This window comes from Scyliorhinus canicula, chromosome 25 (assembly GCF_902713615.1).
Source record: "Scyliorhinus canicula chromosome 25, sScyCan1.1, whole genome shotgun sequence".
NCBI classification, from domain to species: Eukaryota; Metazoa; Chordata; class Chondrichthyes; order Carcharhiniformes; family Scyliorhinidae; genus Scyliorhinus; species Scyliorhinus canicula.
In genome coordinates this window covers 675,040-689,022 of record NC_052170.1, presented here as the reverse complement: position 1 = coordinate 689,022, position 13,983 = coordinate 675,040, and the positions used below count along the sequence as shown (strand labels likewise).

General features: G+C 56.6%; 1 protein-coding gene across 5 annotated transcripts in view; it reads left to right on the top strand.

Moving 5' to 3' along the window:
• The window catches only part of slc44a2 (solute carrier family 44 member 2), a 112,236-nt gene that overhangs the window by 81,604 nt on the left and 16,649 nt on the right, over positions 1 to 13,983 (top strand). For all 5 annotated transcript variants that reach the window (XR_005458732.1, XM_038784632.1, XM_038784631.1 and 2 more), the window contains exons 12-17: positions 1,228 to 1,327; positions 2,893 to 2,985; positions 7,365 to 7,455; positions 9,367 to 9,629; positions 12,968 to 13,062; positions 13,226 to 13,329. Coding sequence is in view for 4 of the 5 variants with exons in the window: in XM_038784632.1 (XP_038640560.1) it covers positions 1,228 to 1,327; positions 2,893 to 2,985; positions 7,365 to 7,455; positions 9,367 to 9,629; positions 12,968 to 13,062; positions 13,226 to 13,329 (746 nt within the window). In the remaining variant the exon portion in view is untranslated. The remainder of the gene's footprint in view (positions 1 to 1,227; positions 1,328 to 2,892; positions 2,986 to 7,364; positions 7,456 to 9,366; positions 9,630 to 12,967; positions 13,063 to 13,225; positions 13,330 to 13,983) is intronic.

The following is a 13,983-nucleotide window of genomic DNA, read 5'->3' as shown; positions in this document are numbered from 1 at the left end:
GTGCGGCACTGTAGTCAGTGTGCGGGGTCTGTGCGGCACTGTAGTCAGTGTGCGGGGTCTGTGCGGCACTGTAGTCAGTGTGCGGGGTCTGTGGGGCACTGTAGTCAGTGTGCGGGGTCTGTGGGGCACTGTAGTCAGTGTACGGGGTCTGTGGGGCACTGTAGTCAGTGTGCGGGGTCTGTGCGGCACTGTAGTCAGTGTGCGGGGTCTGTGGGGCACTGTAGTCAGTGTGCGGGGTCTGTGCGGCACTGTAGTCAGTGTGCGGGGTCTGTGCGGCACTGTAGTCAGTGTGCAGGGTCTGTGCGGCACTGTAGTCAGTGTGCAGGGTCTGTGCGGCACTGTAGTCAGTGTGCGGGGTCTGTGCGGCACTGTAGTCAGTGTGCGGGGTCTGTGCGGCACTGTAGTCAGTGTGCGGGGTCTGTGCGGCACTGTAGTCAGTGTGCGGGGTCTGTGGGGCACTGTAGTCAGTGTGCGGGGTCTGTGCGGCACTGTAGTCAGTGTGCGGGGTCTGTGCAGCACTGTAGTCAGTGTGCGGGGTCTGTGCGGCACTGTGGTCAGTGTGCGGGGTCTGTGCGGCACTGTAGTCAGTGTGGGGGGTCTGTGCGGCACTGTAGTCAGTGTGCGGGGTCTGTGCAGCACTGTAGTCAGTGTGCGGGGTCTGTGGGGCACTGTAGTCAGTGTGTGGGGTCTGTGGGGCACTGTAGTCAGTGTGCGGGGTCTGTGCGGCACTGTAGTCAGTGTGCGGGGTCTGTGGGGCACTGTAGTCAGTGTGCGGGGTCTGTGCGGCACTGTAGTCAGTGTGCGGGGTCTGTGCGGCACTGTAGTCAGTGTGCGGGGTCTGTGCGGCACTGTAGTCAGTGTGCGGGGTCTGTGGGGCACTGTAGTCAGTGTGCGGGGTCTGTGGGGCACTGTAGTCAGTGTGCGGGGTCTGTGCGGCACTGTAGTCAGTGTGCGGGGTCTGTGCGGCACTGTAGTCAGTGTGCGGGGTCTGTGGGGCACTGTAGTCAGTGTGCGGGGTCTGTGGGGCACTGTAGTCAGTGTGCGGGGTCTGTGCGGCACTGTTGTCAGTGTGTGGGGTCTGTGCGGCACTGTAGTCAGTGTGCGGGGTCTGTGCGGCACTGTAGTCAGTGTGCGGGGTCTGTGGGGCACTGTCGTCAGTGTGTAGGGTCTGTTTCACAAACTATATGTTCTCAGAGCCTGGTTTGAATGCTTTGTCTTTTATTGCAGTGATCATCTTGGCAATCCTGGAAGTTATAATCATTCTGATGTTAATATTCCTACGGAAAAGGATCCTGATCGCGATAGCCCTGCTAAAGGAAGCCAGCAGGTGAGTTCAGCGTGGACAGTGGGATAGGTTAGATTCAAAGCAGAGGCAGGGGTGGGGTTGAAGTGGCAATGCGGTTTGGGAGCTGGGTGTGCTGGGGGGGGGGGGGTGGGTTTGAGGTCGGGGAGTTTGCGAAGAGCTGAGGCAGGAAGGATGTAAGGTCGGTGGGGCGGGGGGGGGGGGGGGGGTGGGGGGTTGAGGCAGAGGTCGGGGGGGTGGAGGCAGAGGTCGGGGGGGTTGAGGCAGAGGTCTGGGGGGGGATGGAGGCAGAGGTCTGGGGGGGTGTTGAGGCAGAGGTCTGGGGGGGGTTGAGGCAGAGGTCTGGGGGGGGATGGAGGCAGAGGTCTGGGGGGGTGTTGAGGCAGAGGTCTGGCGGGGGTTGAGGCAGAGGTCTGGGGGGGGGGTTGAGGCAGAGGGCTGGGGGGGTGTTGAGGCAGAGGTCTGGGGGGGGGTTGAGGCAGAGGTCTGGGGGGGGGGTTGAGGCAGAGGGCTGGGGGGGGTTGAGGCAGAGGGCTGGGGGGGGTTGAGGCAGAGGTCTGGGGGGGGGGTTGAGGCAGAGGTCTGGGGGGGGGGTGAGGCAGAGGTCGGGGGGGTTTGAGCAGTGTGGTCTGGGTATTTCGGATGATGTTTGAGGTGGGGGTGTTTGTCAGGGGCAAAGGCAAGGAGGGGTTTGAGCCGGGGCTGGGGAATTGAGGATTGGGGTTTGAAATGGGGCAGGGGGTATGGGTTCAGAGGTGGATTGGGTTTGGAGACAGGGTTGTGGAGTCCACGGGGGAGGATTTCAGAGGGAGATTGAGGCAGCGGCCTGAAGCCTATTGTGGGGGGGGGGGGGGGAGCTGCTTTGAGTTATAGGTGGGGAGACTGGGGGAGGTGGTGGAGTAGAGTTGGGAATGGGGTGAAACTGGGGGTGACGAGGGTGCGGAGGGGGTGAAGATAGTGGGTGTGGAGATGGGGATGGGGTGAAACTGGGGGTGACGAGGGTGCGGAGGGGGTGAAGATAGTGGGTGTGGAGTTGGGAATGGGGTGAAACTGGGGGTGACGAGGGTGCGGAGGGGGTGAAGATAGTGGGTGTGGAGTTGGGAATGGGGTGAAACTGGGGGTGACGAGGGGGTGAAGATAGTGGGTGTGGAGATGGGGATGGGGTGAAACTGGGGGTGACGAGGGTGCGGAGGGGGTGAAGATAGTGGGTGTGGAGATGGGGATGGGGTGAAACTGGGGGTGACGAGGGGGTGAAGATAGTGGGTGTGGAGTTGGGAATGGGGTGAAACTGGGGGTGACGAGGGTGTGGAGGGGGTGAAGATAGTGGGTGTGGAGTTGGGAATGGGGTGAAACTGGGGGTGACGAGGGTGCGGAGGGGGTGAAGATAGTGGGTGTGGAGTTGGGAATGGGGTGAAACTTGGGGTGACGAGGGGGTGAAGATAGTGGGTGTGGAGATGGGGATGGGGTGACAAGAGATCCTCATTGACAACATTTGGTCTTGTGGGAGAAAGTGAACAAATGATTGGATTAAAAGAATGTCTTTTCAGAACCCAGTCCGTTACTGACTGTCAACGTTCCTGTTCCCACAGAGCCGTCGGACGCATTATGTCCACTCTGGCCTATCCTATCATCACCTTTCTCCTGCTGTTAGTCTGCGTTGCTTACTGGGGTGTTACAGCTGTGTATCCTGGACATTAACTGACTGCTTATCACTGTGATTTACTTTAACTAGCTGCTTTACACTTGAATTTATTTTAACCAGACTGTTATCACTGTGAATTTATATTAACTACCTGTTTATCACAATATGATTTATTTTAACCAGCTGTTTATCAGGGTGGAATTTACTTAAACCATGTAGTATTGACCATTTCGAATCTAACTCTTCAATGTTTTGGGTCAGTACTGAGGGAGTGCTGCACTGTCACAGGGTCAGTACTGAGGGAGTGCCGCACTGTCAGAGGGTCAGTGCTGAGGGAGTGCTGCACTGTCACAGGGTCAGTACTGAGGGAGTGCCGCACTGTCACAGGGTCAGTACTGAGGGAGTGCCGCACTGTCAGAGGGTCAGTACTGAGGGAGTGCTGCACTGTCAGAGGATCAGTACTGAGGGAGTGCCGCACTGTCAGAGGGTCAGTACTGAGGGAATGCTGCACTGTCAGAGGGTCAGTACTGAGGGAGTGCTGCACTGTCAGAGGGTCAGTACTGAGGGAGTGCCGCACTGTCAGAGGGTCAGTACTGAGGGAGTGCCGCACTGTCAGAGGGTCAGTACTGAGGGAGTGCCGCACTGTCAGAGGGTCAGTACTGAGGGAGTGCCGCACTGTCACAGGGTCAGTACTGAGGGAGTGCCGCACTGTCAGAGGGTCAGTACTGAGGGAGTGCTGCACTGTCAGAGGGTCAGTACTGAGGGAGTGCTGCACTGTCAGAGGGTCAGTACTGAGAGAGTGCCGCACTGTCACAGGGTCAGTACTGAGGGAGTGCTGCACTGTCAGAGGGTCAGTACTGAGAGAGTGCCGCACTGTCAGAGGGTCAGTACTGAGGGAGTGCCGCACTGTCAGAGGGTCAGTACTGAGGGAGCGCCGCACTGTCAGAGGGTCAGTACTGAGGGAGTGCTGCACTGTCAGAGGGTCAGTACTGAGGGAGTGCCGCACTGTCAGAGGGTCAGTACTGTGGGAGTGCCGCACTGTCAGAGGGTCAGTACTGAGGGAGTGCCGCACTGTCAGAGGGTCAGTACTGAGGGAGTGCCGCACTGTCAGAGGGTCAGTACTGAGGGAGCGCTGCACTGTCAGAGGGTCAGTACTGGGGGAGTGCTGCCCTGTCTTTGGAGGTTACACTGAAGACTGTATTAAGGACTCCACAGAATTGTTTCCAGTGATGCTGGATCTCTGCAGAACAATCCCCTGCTACTTCCCTATTCCTGTTCCTGTTCCTGCTACTTCCCTGTTCCTGTTCCTGCTACTTCCCTGTTCCTGCTACTTCCCTGTTCCTGTTCCTGCTACTTCCCTGTTCCTGTTCCTGCTACTTCCCTGTTCCTGCTACTTCCCTGTTCCTGTTCCTGCTACTTCCCTGTTCCTGTTCCTGCTACTTCCCTGTTCCTGCTACTTCCCTGTTCCTGTTCCTGCTACTTCCCTGTTCCTGTTCCTGCTACTTCCTTGTTCCTGTTCCTTTCCTGTTCCTGCTACTTTCCTGTTCCTGCTACTTTCCTGTTCCTGCTACTTTCCTGTTCCTGCTACTTTCCTGTTCCTGCTACTTCCCTGTCCTGTTCCTGCTACTTCCCTGTTCCTGTTCCTTTCCTGTTCCTGCTACTTCCCTGTTCCTGTTCCTTTCCTGTTCCTGCTACTTTCCTGTTCCTGCTACTTTCCTGTTCCTGCTACTTCCCTGTCCTGTCCCTGCTACTTCCCTGTTCCTGTTACTTCCCTGTTCCTGCTACTTCCCTGTTCCTGCTACTTCCCTGTTCCTGCTACTTCCCTGTTCCTGCTACTTCCCTGTCCTGTTCCTGTTCCTGCTACTTCCCTGTCCTGTTCCTGCTACTTCCCTGTCCTGTTCCTGCTACTTCCCTGTTCCTGTTCCTGCTACTTCCCTGTTCCTGCTACTTCCCTGTTCCTGTTCCTGCTCCTGTTCCTGCTACTTTCCTGTTCCTGCTCCTGTTCCTGCTACTTTCCTGTTCCTGCTCCTGTTCCTGCTACTTTCCTGTTCCTGCTCCTGTTCCTGCTACTTCCCTGTTCCTCTACAACCTTCCATGTGTTATTTGGCCAACATTTCCCTCAAACACCTGTAAAGCAAAGCTGTTCATTCACTTTATTGCAGTCTTTGGGACCTTGGTGCCTGTATTCATTGCCGAACACCTCACAGTGATCTGTTGGATATTTTTAAATATTCGCTGATGGGATGTGGGCATTGCTTGCTGGCCAGTTTTTATTGCTTATCCTAATTGCCCAGGTCCGCTCGATGATCTGGGAGCTGTGATAAGATCTATATAGATCCTGAGAGCAAGTTTCCACTTCTTGACAAAAAGTATTTTTATTCAGCCAGTTTTCATCCTTTCCCAGCCAATGGCTTTGCCCACCCCCTGACTGGGCCGGTCACCTCCCAGACCCATTGAAACCTGTTCAGCCAGGTTCCAACGGCCGTGGCCCCTTCTCTCCACTCACCACACTCCTGTTCCCCAGCCAACCCTCGCTTGTTAGTGCGGAGGCCTCAGTCCCTGAAAAAACAAATCAAACCAGTGCGATGCTGCACTCCAGGTAACGCCATAACCCCAAAGCCCAATATAACTGTAACCAACTGGAAACAAAAGTTAACTACCCTCTCCTGTTCAACTAGGCAGAAACCCAGGTGTTCCCCCCACAGATAATAACAATCGCTTATTATCACAATAAGCTTCAATGAAATTACTGTGGAAAAACTCCTGGTACACAACAAGAGACAACTAAAAAGAGAGAGATCGTCCTCATCCCCTCAGTCCAAGTCCCAACCTCAGTCCCATCTCTCAGTCTCAGTCCTACCACCAACGCCTCCACCATCTCGAAGTAGAAATCCCTCCTGTTGTACGCAACCCTCAGCTTTGCCGTGAGCACCACTCCAAACCTCACACCGTTGCTATACAGTGCCGCCTTCACCCGTTCGAAGGCCGCTCGCCTTCTCGCCTGTTCCACCGTCAGGTCTTGGTATATTCGAATACCGACGCCATCACCTCCCGCCTTTGCTTCGCCCAACTCAGGATCTTCTCCTTTTTAAAAAATAAATTTAGACTACCCGTGCCCAATTAATTTTTTCCAGTTATGGTGCAATTTAGAGTGGCCAATCCACCTACCCTGCACATCTTTGGGTTGTGGGGGCGAGACCCACGCAAACACGGGGAGAATGTACAAACCCCACACGGACAGTGACCCAGAGCCGGGATCGAACCTGGGACCTCGGCGCCGTGAGGCAGCAGGGCTAACCCACTGTGCCACCGTGCCGCCCTGGGACCTCGGCGCCGTGAGGCAGCAGGGCTAACCCACTGTGCCACCGTGCTGCCCTGGGACCTCGGCACCGTGAGGCAGCAGGGCTAACCCACTGTGCCACCGTGCTGCCCTGGGACCTCGGGGCCGTGAGGCAGCAGGGCTAACCCACTGTGCCACCGTGCCGCCCTGGGACCTCGGCGCCGTGAGGCAGCAGGGCTAACCCACTGTGCCACCGTGCCGCCCTGGGACCTCGGCACCGTGAGGCAGCAGGGCTAACCCACTGTGCCACCGTGCTCAGGACCGTCTCCTTGACGTGAAACTTCTGGAAACAGGTTATGACCGCCTCGGCGGCTCATTTCCTTTCGTTTGGCCAGAGTTCGAAATAGGAGGGTTCTTCCCCTACCCCCAACAGCTCTGCCAACATCTTGGCAAAGTCGTCAGTCAGCCTCGAGCCCTCCACCCCCCTGCATGCCCACGATCCATTCGTTTTGCCGCCTTGACCTGTTCTCCAGATCCTCCCACCTTGGCTTCAAGTCCTTTGTTGGCCTCCACAGCTCCTCACCCATCGAGGTGAACTGGTCACCGTCCTGCAACAGAGCCTCCTCCGCCTCCTTCAGCTTCTCACCTTGCTCCCGCACCTCGACTGATGTCTTCAACACTGCCGCCTTCTCAGGGTCAATCGCCTCCTCCACCGGCTCCTTCGCAATAGCCATCATCTCTCTCCGCAGCACCTCCATGTCTTTGGTGAACTGCCGCTCGAATTCCCCAGCCATCACCTAGGTCAGAGTTTCCCATGCGAGGGGAGCGGCCCCACCCATGAGGCCCAAACCTCGCCATCTTTCTTCCCGCCAGACTCACCAAGTCGCCCGATGGCGGATTATCGCTCGCTCCCTTCTTTCCAGCACCCTTCCTCTGGGCCGTCAACATCTCCCACCTTCCTGCACCAGCTCATTGACAAACTTCCCCTGAAACCGGGCATTAAAGTCCATAAACCAGAGTCTGGAGCAGGAGCCACTCAACATGCTTCCTCCACCTACCCACCCAGAGGTTTTCCACTTTTTAACCTCAAACTCTACCTTTAGAGAAATTCTCCAATTTCCTTGACTGTTGTTCTGAAGCTTCTTGTCAACTTCTGGCGAGGCGGTTTATAAAGTGGTTGCCAACGAGACATCCTGTAAGGAGTACAACATGAAGACTTGTAATCCCAACGTGAGTACTGTTTCTGTGTCGCTGAACCTGAAGCCAATTCCAAATCTGTTTTATTAAATTACCCCTGAATTGGAAAAATGAATTGGATACTCTAAATTTAAAAAAAAGAATGGCAAAGCTGGCAATGGGCTGAGGGCATGGGGAGGGGGGGGGGAGAGAGAGAGAGAGAGAGAGAGAGAGGGGGGGGGGGGGGGAGAGAGAGGGGGGGTGGGGAGAGAGAGGGGGGGTGGGGAGAGAGGGGGGGTGGGGAGAGAGGGGGGGTGGGGAGAGAGAGGGGGGGTGGGGAGAGAGAGGGGGGTGGGGAGAGAGAGGGGGGTGGGGAGAGAGAGGGGGGTGGGGAGAGAGAGGGGGGGTGGGGAGAGAGAGGGGGGGTGGGGAGAGAGAGGGGGGTGGGGAGAGAGAGGGGGGTGGGGAGAGAGGGGGGGAGAGAGAGGGGGGGAGAGAGGGAGGGGGGTGGGGGGGGAGAGAGAGGGGGGGTGGGGGAGAGAGAGGGGGGTGGGGAGAGAGAGGGGGGTGGGGAGAGTGGGGGGTGGGGAGAGTAGGGGGTGGGGAGAGAGGGGGGTGGGGGGTGGGGAGAGAGGGGGGTGGGGAGAGAGGGGGGGTGGGGAGAGAGGGGGGTGGGGAGAGAGAGGAGAGGTGGGGGAGAGAGGGGGTGGGAGAGAGAGCGGAGAGGTGGGGGGAGAGAGGGGGGTGGGGAGAGGAGAGGTGGGGGGGAGAGAGGGGGGTGGGGGAGAGGAGAGGTGGGGGGAGAGAGGGGGGTGGGGAGAGGAGAGAGGGGGTGGGGAGAGAGGGGGGGTGGGGAGAGAGAGGAGAGGTGGGGAGAGAGGGGGTGGGGAGAGAGAGGAGAGGTGGGGGGAGAGAGGGGGGTGGGGAGAGAGAGGAGAGGCGGGGGGAGAGAGGGGGGTGGGGAGAGAGGAGAGGTGGGGGGAGAGAGGGGGGTGGGGAGAGAGAGGAGAGGTGGGGGGAGAGAGGGGGGTGGGAGAGGAGAGGTGGGGGGGAGAGAAGGGGGTGGGGAGGGGTGGGGAGATAGGGGGGTGGGGAGAGAGAGGGGTGGGGAGAGAGGAGAGGAGAGGGGGTGGGGAGAGAGGGGGTGGGGAGAGAGAGGGGGGTGGGGAGAGAGAGGAGAGGTGGGGGGAGAGAGGGGGGTGGGGAGAGAGGGGGGTGGGGAGAGAGGGGGGTGGGGAGAGAGGGGGGTGGGGAGAGAGAGGAGAGGTGGGGGGGAGAGAGGGGGGTGGGGAGAGAGAGGAGAGGCGGGGGGAGAGAGGGGGGTGGGGAGAGAGGAGAGGTGGGGGGAGAGAGGGGGGTGGGGAGAGAGAGGAGAGGTGGGGGGGGAGAGGGGGGTGGGGCGAGGAGAGGTGGGGGGGAGAGAGGGGGGTGGGGAGGGGTGGGAGATGGGGGTGGGGAGAGAGAGGGGTGGGGAGAGAGGAGAGGTGGGGGGAGAGAGGGGGGTGGGGAGAGAGGGGGTGGGGTGGGGAGAGAGAGTGGGTGGGGGGATAGAGAGGGGGGTGGGGGAGAGGGGTCTGGACAGATGGACAGTTCTCGGGATGGAATGTTAATGCAGTGGTTATTACTGCAAACCAGAGGTGGCACAGTGGTTAGCACTGACGATTCTGACCTCGGTTCACTGTCTGTGCGGAGTCTGCATGTTCTCCCCGTGTCTGCGTGGGTTTCGTCCGGGTGCTCCGGTTTCCTCCCACAGTCCAAAGATGAGCAGGTTAGGTGGGTTGGCCGTGATAAATAGCCCCTTAGTGTCCAAAGGTTAGGTGGAGTTACTGGGTTACGGGGATAGGGCGGAAGCATGTGTATTAGTAGGGTGCTCTTTCCAAGGGTTGGTGCAGACTCGATGGGCCGAATGGTCTCCTTCTGCACTGTAAATTCTATGATAATGACTTATTGTTGTTCTCCTTCTAGACCTTCAATGTTTCCAACACCACAAGGCAGTGCCCAGAAGCGCAGTGTCTGTTTGCGTTCTACGGCGGAGAGTCTTATTATCATCGATACCTCATCTTGTTCCAATTCTACAATGTCTTCCTCTTCTTCTGGCTCACCAATTTTGTCATCGCGCTGGGTCAGGTTACACTGGCTGGAGCTTTCGCCTCCTACTATTGGGCCTTTAATAAACCCGCTGATTTGCCAACTTTCCCTGTGTTTTCTTCAATGGGACGAGCACTCAGGTAAGAGTTCAGGAGCGCTCCCGCGGGAAAGGGGCCTTTCACCGCTCGGAATGGGCTCTGCTGTTCAGACAGGTGTAGATAGTATGAATAGGCCGGGGCTGCAGAGGGCAGCAGCAGCCAGGTCTGTGCGTCAGTATCCAGGCCTGGGCTGAGGACAGGATCGGGGGGGGGGGGGGGGGGGGTGACAGTAATCTGCTGATGGGGGTCAATCCTCCTGGAAGACCATATTGGAGGTTAGTGAATCCATCCACAAACACTGCACCAGGGAGAGGGAACTGTACCCCAGGGAGAGTCAGGAGAGGGGGAACTGTACCCCAGGGAGAGTCAGGAGAGGGGGAACTGTACCCCAGGGAGAGTCAGGAGAGGGGGAACTGTACCCTAGGGAGAGTCAGGAGAGGGGGAACTGTACCCCAGGGAGAGTCAGGAGTGGGGGAACTGTACCCCAGGGAGAGTCAGGAGAGGGGGAACTGTACCCCAGGGAGAGTCAGGAGAGGGGGAACTGTACCCCAGGGAAAGTCAGGAGAGGGGGAACTGTACCCCAGGGAGAGTCAGGAGAGGGGGAACTGTACCCCAGGGAGAGTCAGGAGAGGGGGAACTGTACCCAGGGAGAATCGGGAGAGGGCGAACTGTACCCCAGGGAGAGTCAGGAGAGGGGGAACTGTACCCCAGGGAGAGTCAGGAGAGGGGGAACTGTACCCCAGGGAGAGTCAGGAGAGGGCGAACTGTACCCCAGGGAGAGTCAGGAGAGGGGGAACTGTACCCCAGGGAGAGTCAGGAGAGGGGGAACTGTACCCCAGGGAGAGTCAGCACCTTCAGGAGCGGATATTTTACTATTTTACAGAAATTGAAGAAAACTGCACTGAATCACTTTGTAAACTCTCTTTTTAAAAATATGAGTTGTTGATGTTGCTGACTGACCCTTGGGCTGCTCCAGTAATTTCGGACATGCTGACATTGTGCTTCCTGTAACATCCACAACACTTTCCAATTTCAGTGGTGGAAGCTGAGGCCTCGCTCAGATACACGTGGCAATAATTAGATAGCCATCTGCTGACTGGCGGTGTCTGACGCTACAGGAGGAGGTGATATTGCACAAAGTTTAATTAGCCTGGAAATATAATTCTGCTCAAAACCTAGTGGGCTGCTCCATGGTTGCTGTGGTCACATTGTGGCTTTCCCCAGGCGTTAACTGCTTCACCCAGACATCGTAACTTTAACCAGGTGTTAGAGATTTGCCCAGGTGTTGCACCTCTACTGCGCTGCAGGTTACTTGGAACTTCACCTCTGTTACGATGATCACAAAGGCCACGGGTGACCATCAGTAGCTCTCTGTGGGCTTCGTGGAGCCTGACCCTCCCCTGTCAGCAGGCGGGAGTTTGAAACCCACTGCTTCAACCCAGGCGCCCCCGGGACATGGAGGTGTTCAGAGGGCCAGTTCTACAGGAATCCAGGGATGTTGTTTGATTCAGATCACCGCTGCACGACGACCTGCTCCTAATCTGGGCCCAAGCCGCTCCCAGTTTGGTTTGTTTGGTCTGCCTGACACCCAGTGGCTGTTTGGGGAATTGCAGGATTAGGTCCGGGAAGTGGCTTCTTGGGAATCACATGAACAGCATTTTAAAAAAAGGAACAACATTAGAGGGAGGGAAGTAGCAGAAGAGGTTAACAAAAATAAGACATGAGGGAGTGATCACAAAATAAAAGACATTTTCAAGCCAACATCCTAAACATCGTCTGGTGAATTTCTGCAGATTCTGTTTGACTTGCTGAGTATTTTCAGTGTTTTTTCATTTATTTTCAGATTCCCAGACTGTATTTTGTTCCAATCATGTTAACAGTCCTGAGCTTCCCAAAAAAGAGCTGGAATCAGAATCCATAAATCAGGATTCAGAACCATCCCTGGAGGAACGGCAGGAACGATTCCCCAGAAAGGAAATGTGCCAGCTTCTCTAATCCCCAACTCTGACACGTTTGGGTAGAAGGCAGAATATAGGGTGGCCCCCGCTGAAGTGTGGCTCCCCCCACCCCCCCGCTGCTGCAGGGTGGCCCCCGCTGTAGTGTGGCTCCTCCCCCCCCCGCTGCAAGGAGGCCCCCTCTGTAACGTGGCCCCCGCTGTAGTGTGGCTCCCCCCACCCCCCCGCTGCTGCAGGGTGGCCCCCGCTGTAGTGTGGCTCCCCCCACCCCACTGCTGCAGGGAGGCCCCCTCTGTAACGTGGCCCCCGCTGTAACGTGGCCCCCTCTGTAACGCGGCCCCCTTTGTAGGCATGGAACAAAGAACAATACAGCACAGGAACAGGCCCTTCGGCCCTCCAAGCCTGCACCAACCATGGTACCCGTCTAAACTAAAACCTTGTGCACTTAGTGTCCTTCCATTCCCACCCTGTTCATAGATCCGTCTAGATGTCCCTTAAATTCCAAGATCGTACCTGCTCCCACCACCTCCCCAGGCAACGTGTTCCATATATTTACCACCCTCTGCGTAACTAAAGGTGCCTCGCATGTCAGTTACCAGTTTCCCTGATCAGCAATGCCCCTGTTGCGCTGTTAATAATAATAATATTAATCTTTATTGTCACAAGTAGGCTTACATTAACACTGCAATGAAGTTACTGTGAAAAGCTCCAAGTCGCCACATTCCGGCGTCTGTTCGGGTCACAGAGGGAGAATTCAGAATCGCCGCAGGGGGCGGGGGCGTGAATCCCGTCCCGCTGCTCCGACGCCGGCTGCAGAATTCTCCGGTGCCGGTTTTCGGGCAGGGGTGGGATCACGCCGCACCAGTCCCCCCCAGGCAATTCACCGCGCCCTGATGGGCCGAGCGGCACCCATTTTCTGCCAGTCCAGAAATGGTCCATCCCGACGGGACCTGGCTTGGAGGGCAGGCTGGCGGAGTCCTCGGTAAGGCTGTGCCACTGCCGGCGCGGAGAAGAAACGCCCTGCGCATGCACAGGAAACACGCTGACGATTCTGCGCATGCGCCAACTCGTGCCGGCCCTTCGCCAACCCCACCAGCGCCGGCTTAGCTTCCCGGAACTGTGGAGCATTCTACTACTTCCGGGCGGTCCAACGCCGGAGTGGTTCGCGCCGCTCTTGGCGTCGGACCATCCCGCCAATTGTGGGAGAATCCCGACCCACGTCTTTCAGGACTTGTGGGAAGAAACCGGAGCACCCGGAGGAAACCCACGCAGACACGGGGAGAATGTGCAGACTCCGCACAGACAGTGACCCAAGCTGGGAATCGATCCTGGGACAGTGCTAACCACTGTGCTACCGTGACACCCCCATGTTGATGATGTCTTTCCAATTCCTTTTCAAACCTCCTTTTCTGTTTTGTGTTGCAGATACCATACTGGCTCCTTAGCATTCGGCTCCCTCCTCTTGGCCATTGTCCAGGTTATCAGAGTTCTACTGGAATATATAGATCAGAAAGTGAAAGGTAACATCGTTTGGAACCTTTAAACTCCAACCTTGCTTTAGCTTCACATCCTTCAGTTCTCCCCATTTCTTTGACGTGTTATTAAGGCTGCGCTGGATGGTATGTATTGATCAGCCGTATTCGTCCTGATCACGTTATGAAAGTTTGAATTTGTGCTTTGCAGGCGCAAAGAATAAAGTGGCACAGTTCATACTATCCTGCTTAAAATGTTGTTTCTGGTGTTTGGAGAAATTCCTGAAGTTTTTGAACAGGAATGCATACATCATGGTGAGTATCCTCCTCCTTTCAACAGTTACTCTATATGTCAGAATTACTTAGTTGCAGCTTCCTATGGCTCAGTGGTTAGATTTTCTAATCATTTACAACGAGGCTCTTTGTGTGAAAATAGTAACAGTTACATCCCTCTGTCTCTCTCTGTCTCTCTCTGTGTCTCTGTCTCTCTCTGTCTCTCTCTGTCTCTGTCTCTCTCTGTCTCTCTCTGTCTCTCTCTGTCTCTCTCTGTCTCTCTCTGTCTCTCTCGGTCTCTCTCGGTCTCTCTCGGTCTCTCTCGGTCTCTCTCTGTCTCTGTCTCTCTCTCTCTCTCTCTCTCTGTCTCTCTCTGTCTTTGTCTCTCTCTGTCTCTGTGTCTCTCTCTGTCTCTGTGTCTCTCTCTGTCTCTCTCTCTGTCTCCCTCTCTCTCTGCCCCTCTCTCTCTGCCCCTCTCTCTCTGCCCCTCTCTCTCTGTCCCTCTCTCTCTGTCCCTCTCTCTCTGTCCCTCTCTCTCTGTCCCTCTCTCTGTCCTCTCTCTCTGTCCCCTCTCTCTCTGTCCCTCTCTCTCGTTCCCTCTCTCTGTCCCTCTCTCTGTCCCTCTCTCTCTGTCCCTCTCTCTCTCTGTCCCTCTCTCTCTCTGTCCCTCTCTCTCTCTCTGTCCCCTCTCTCTCT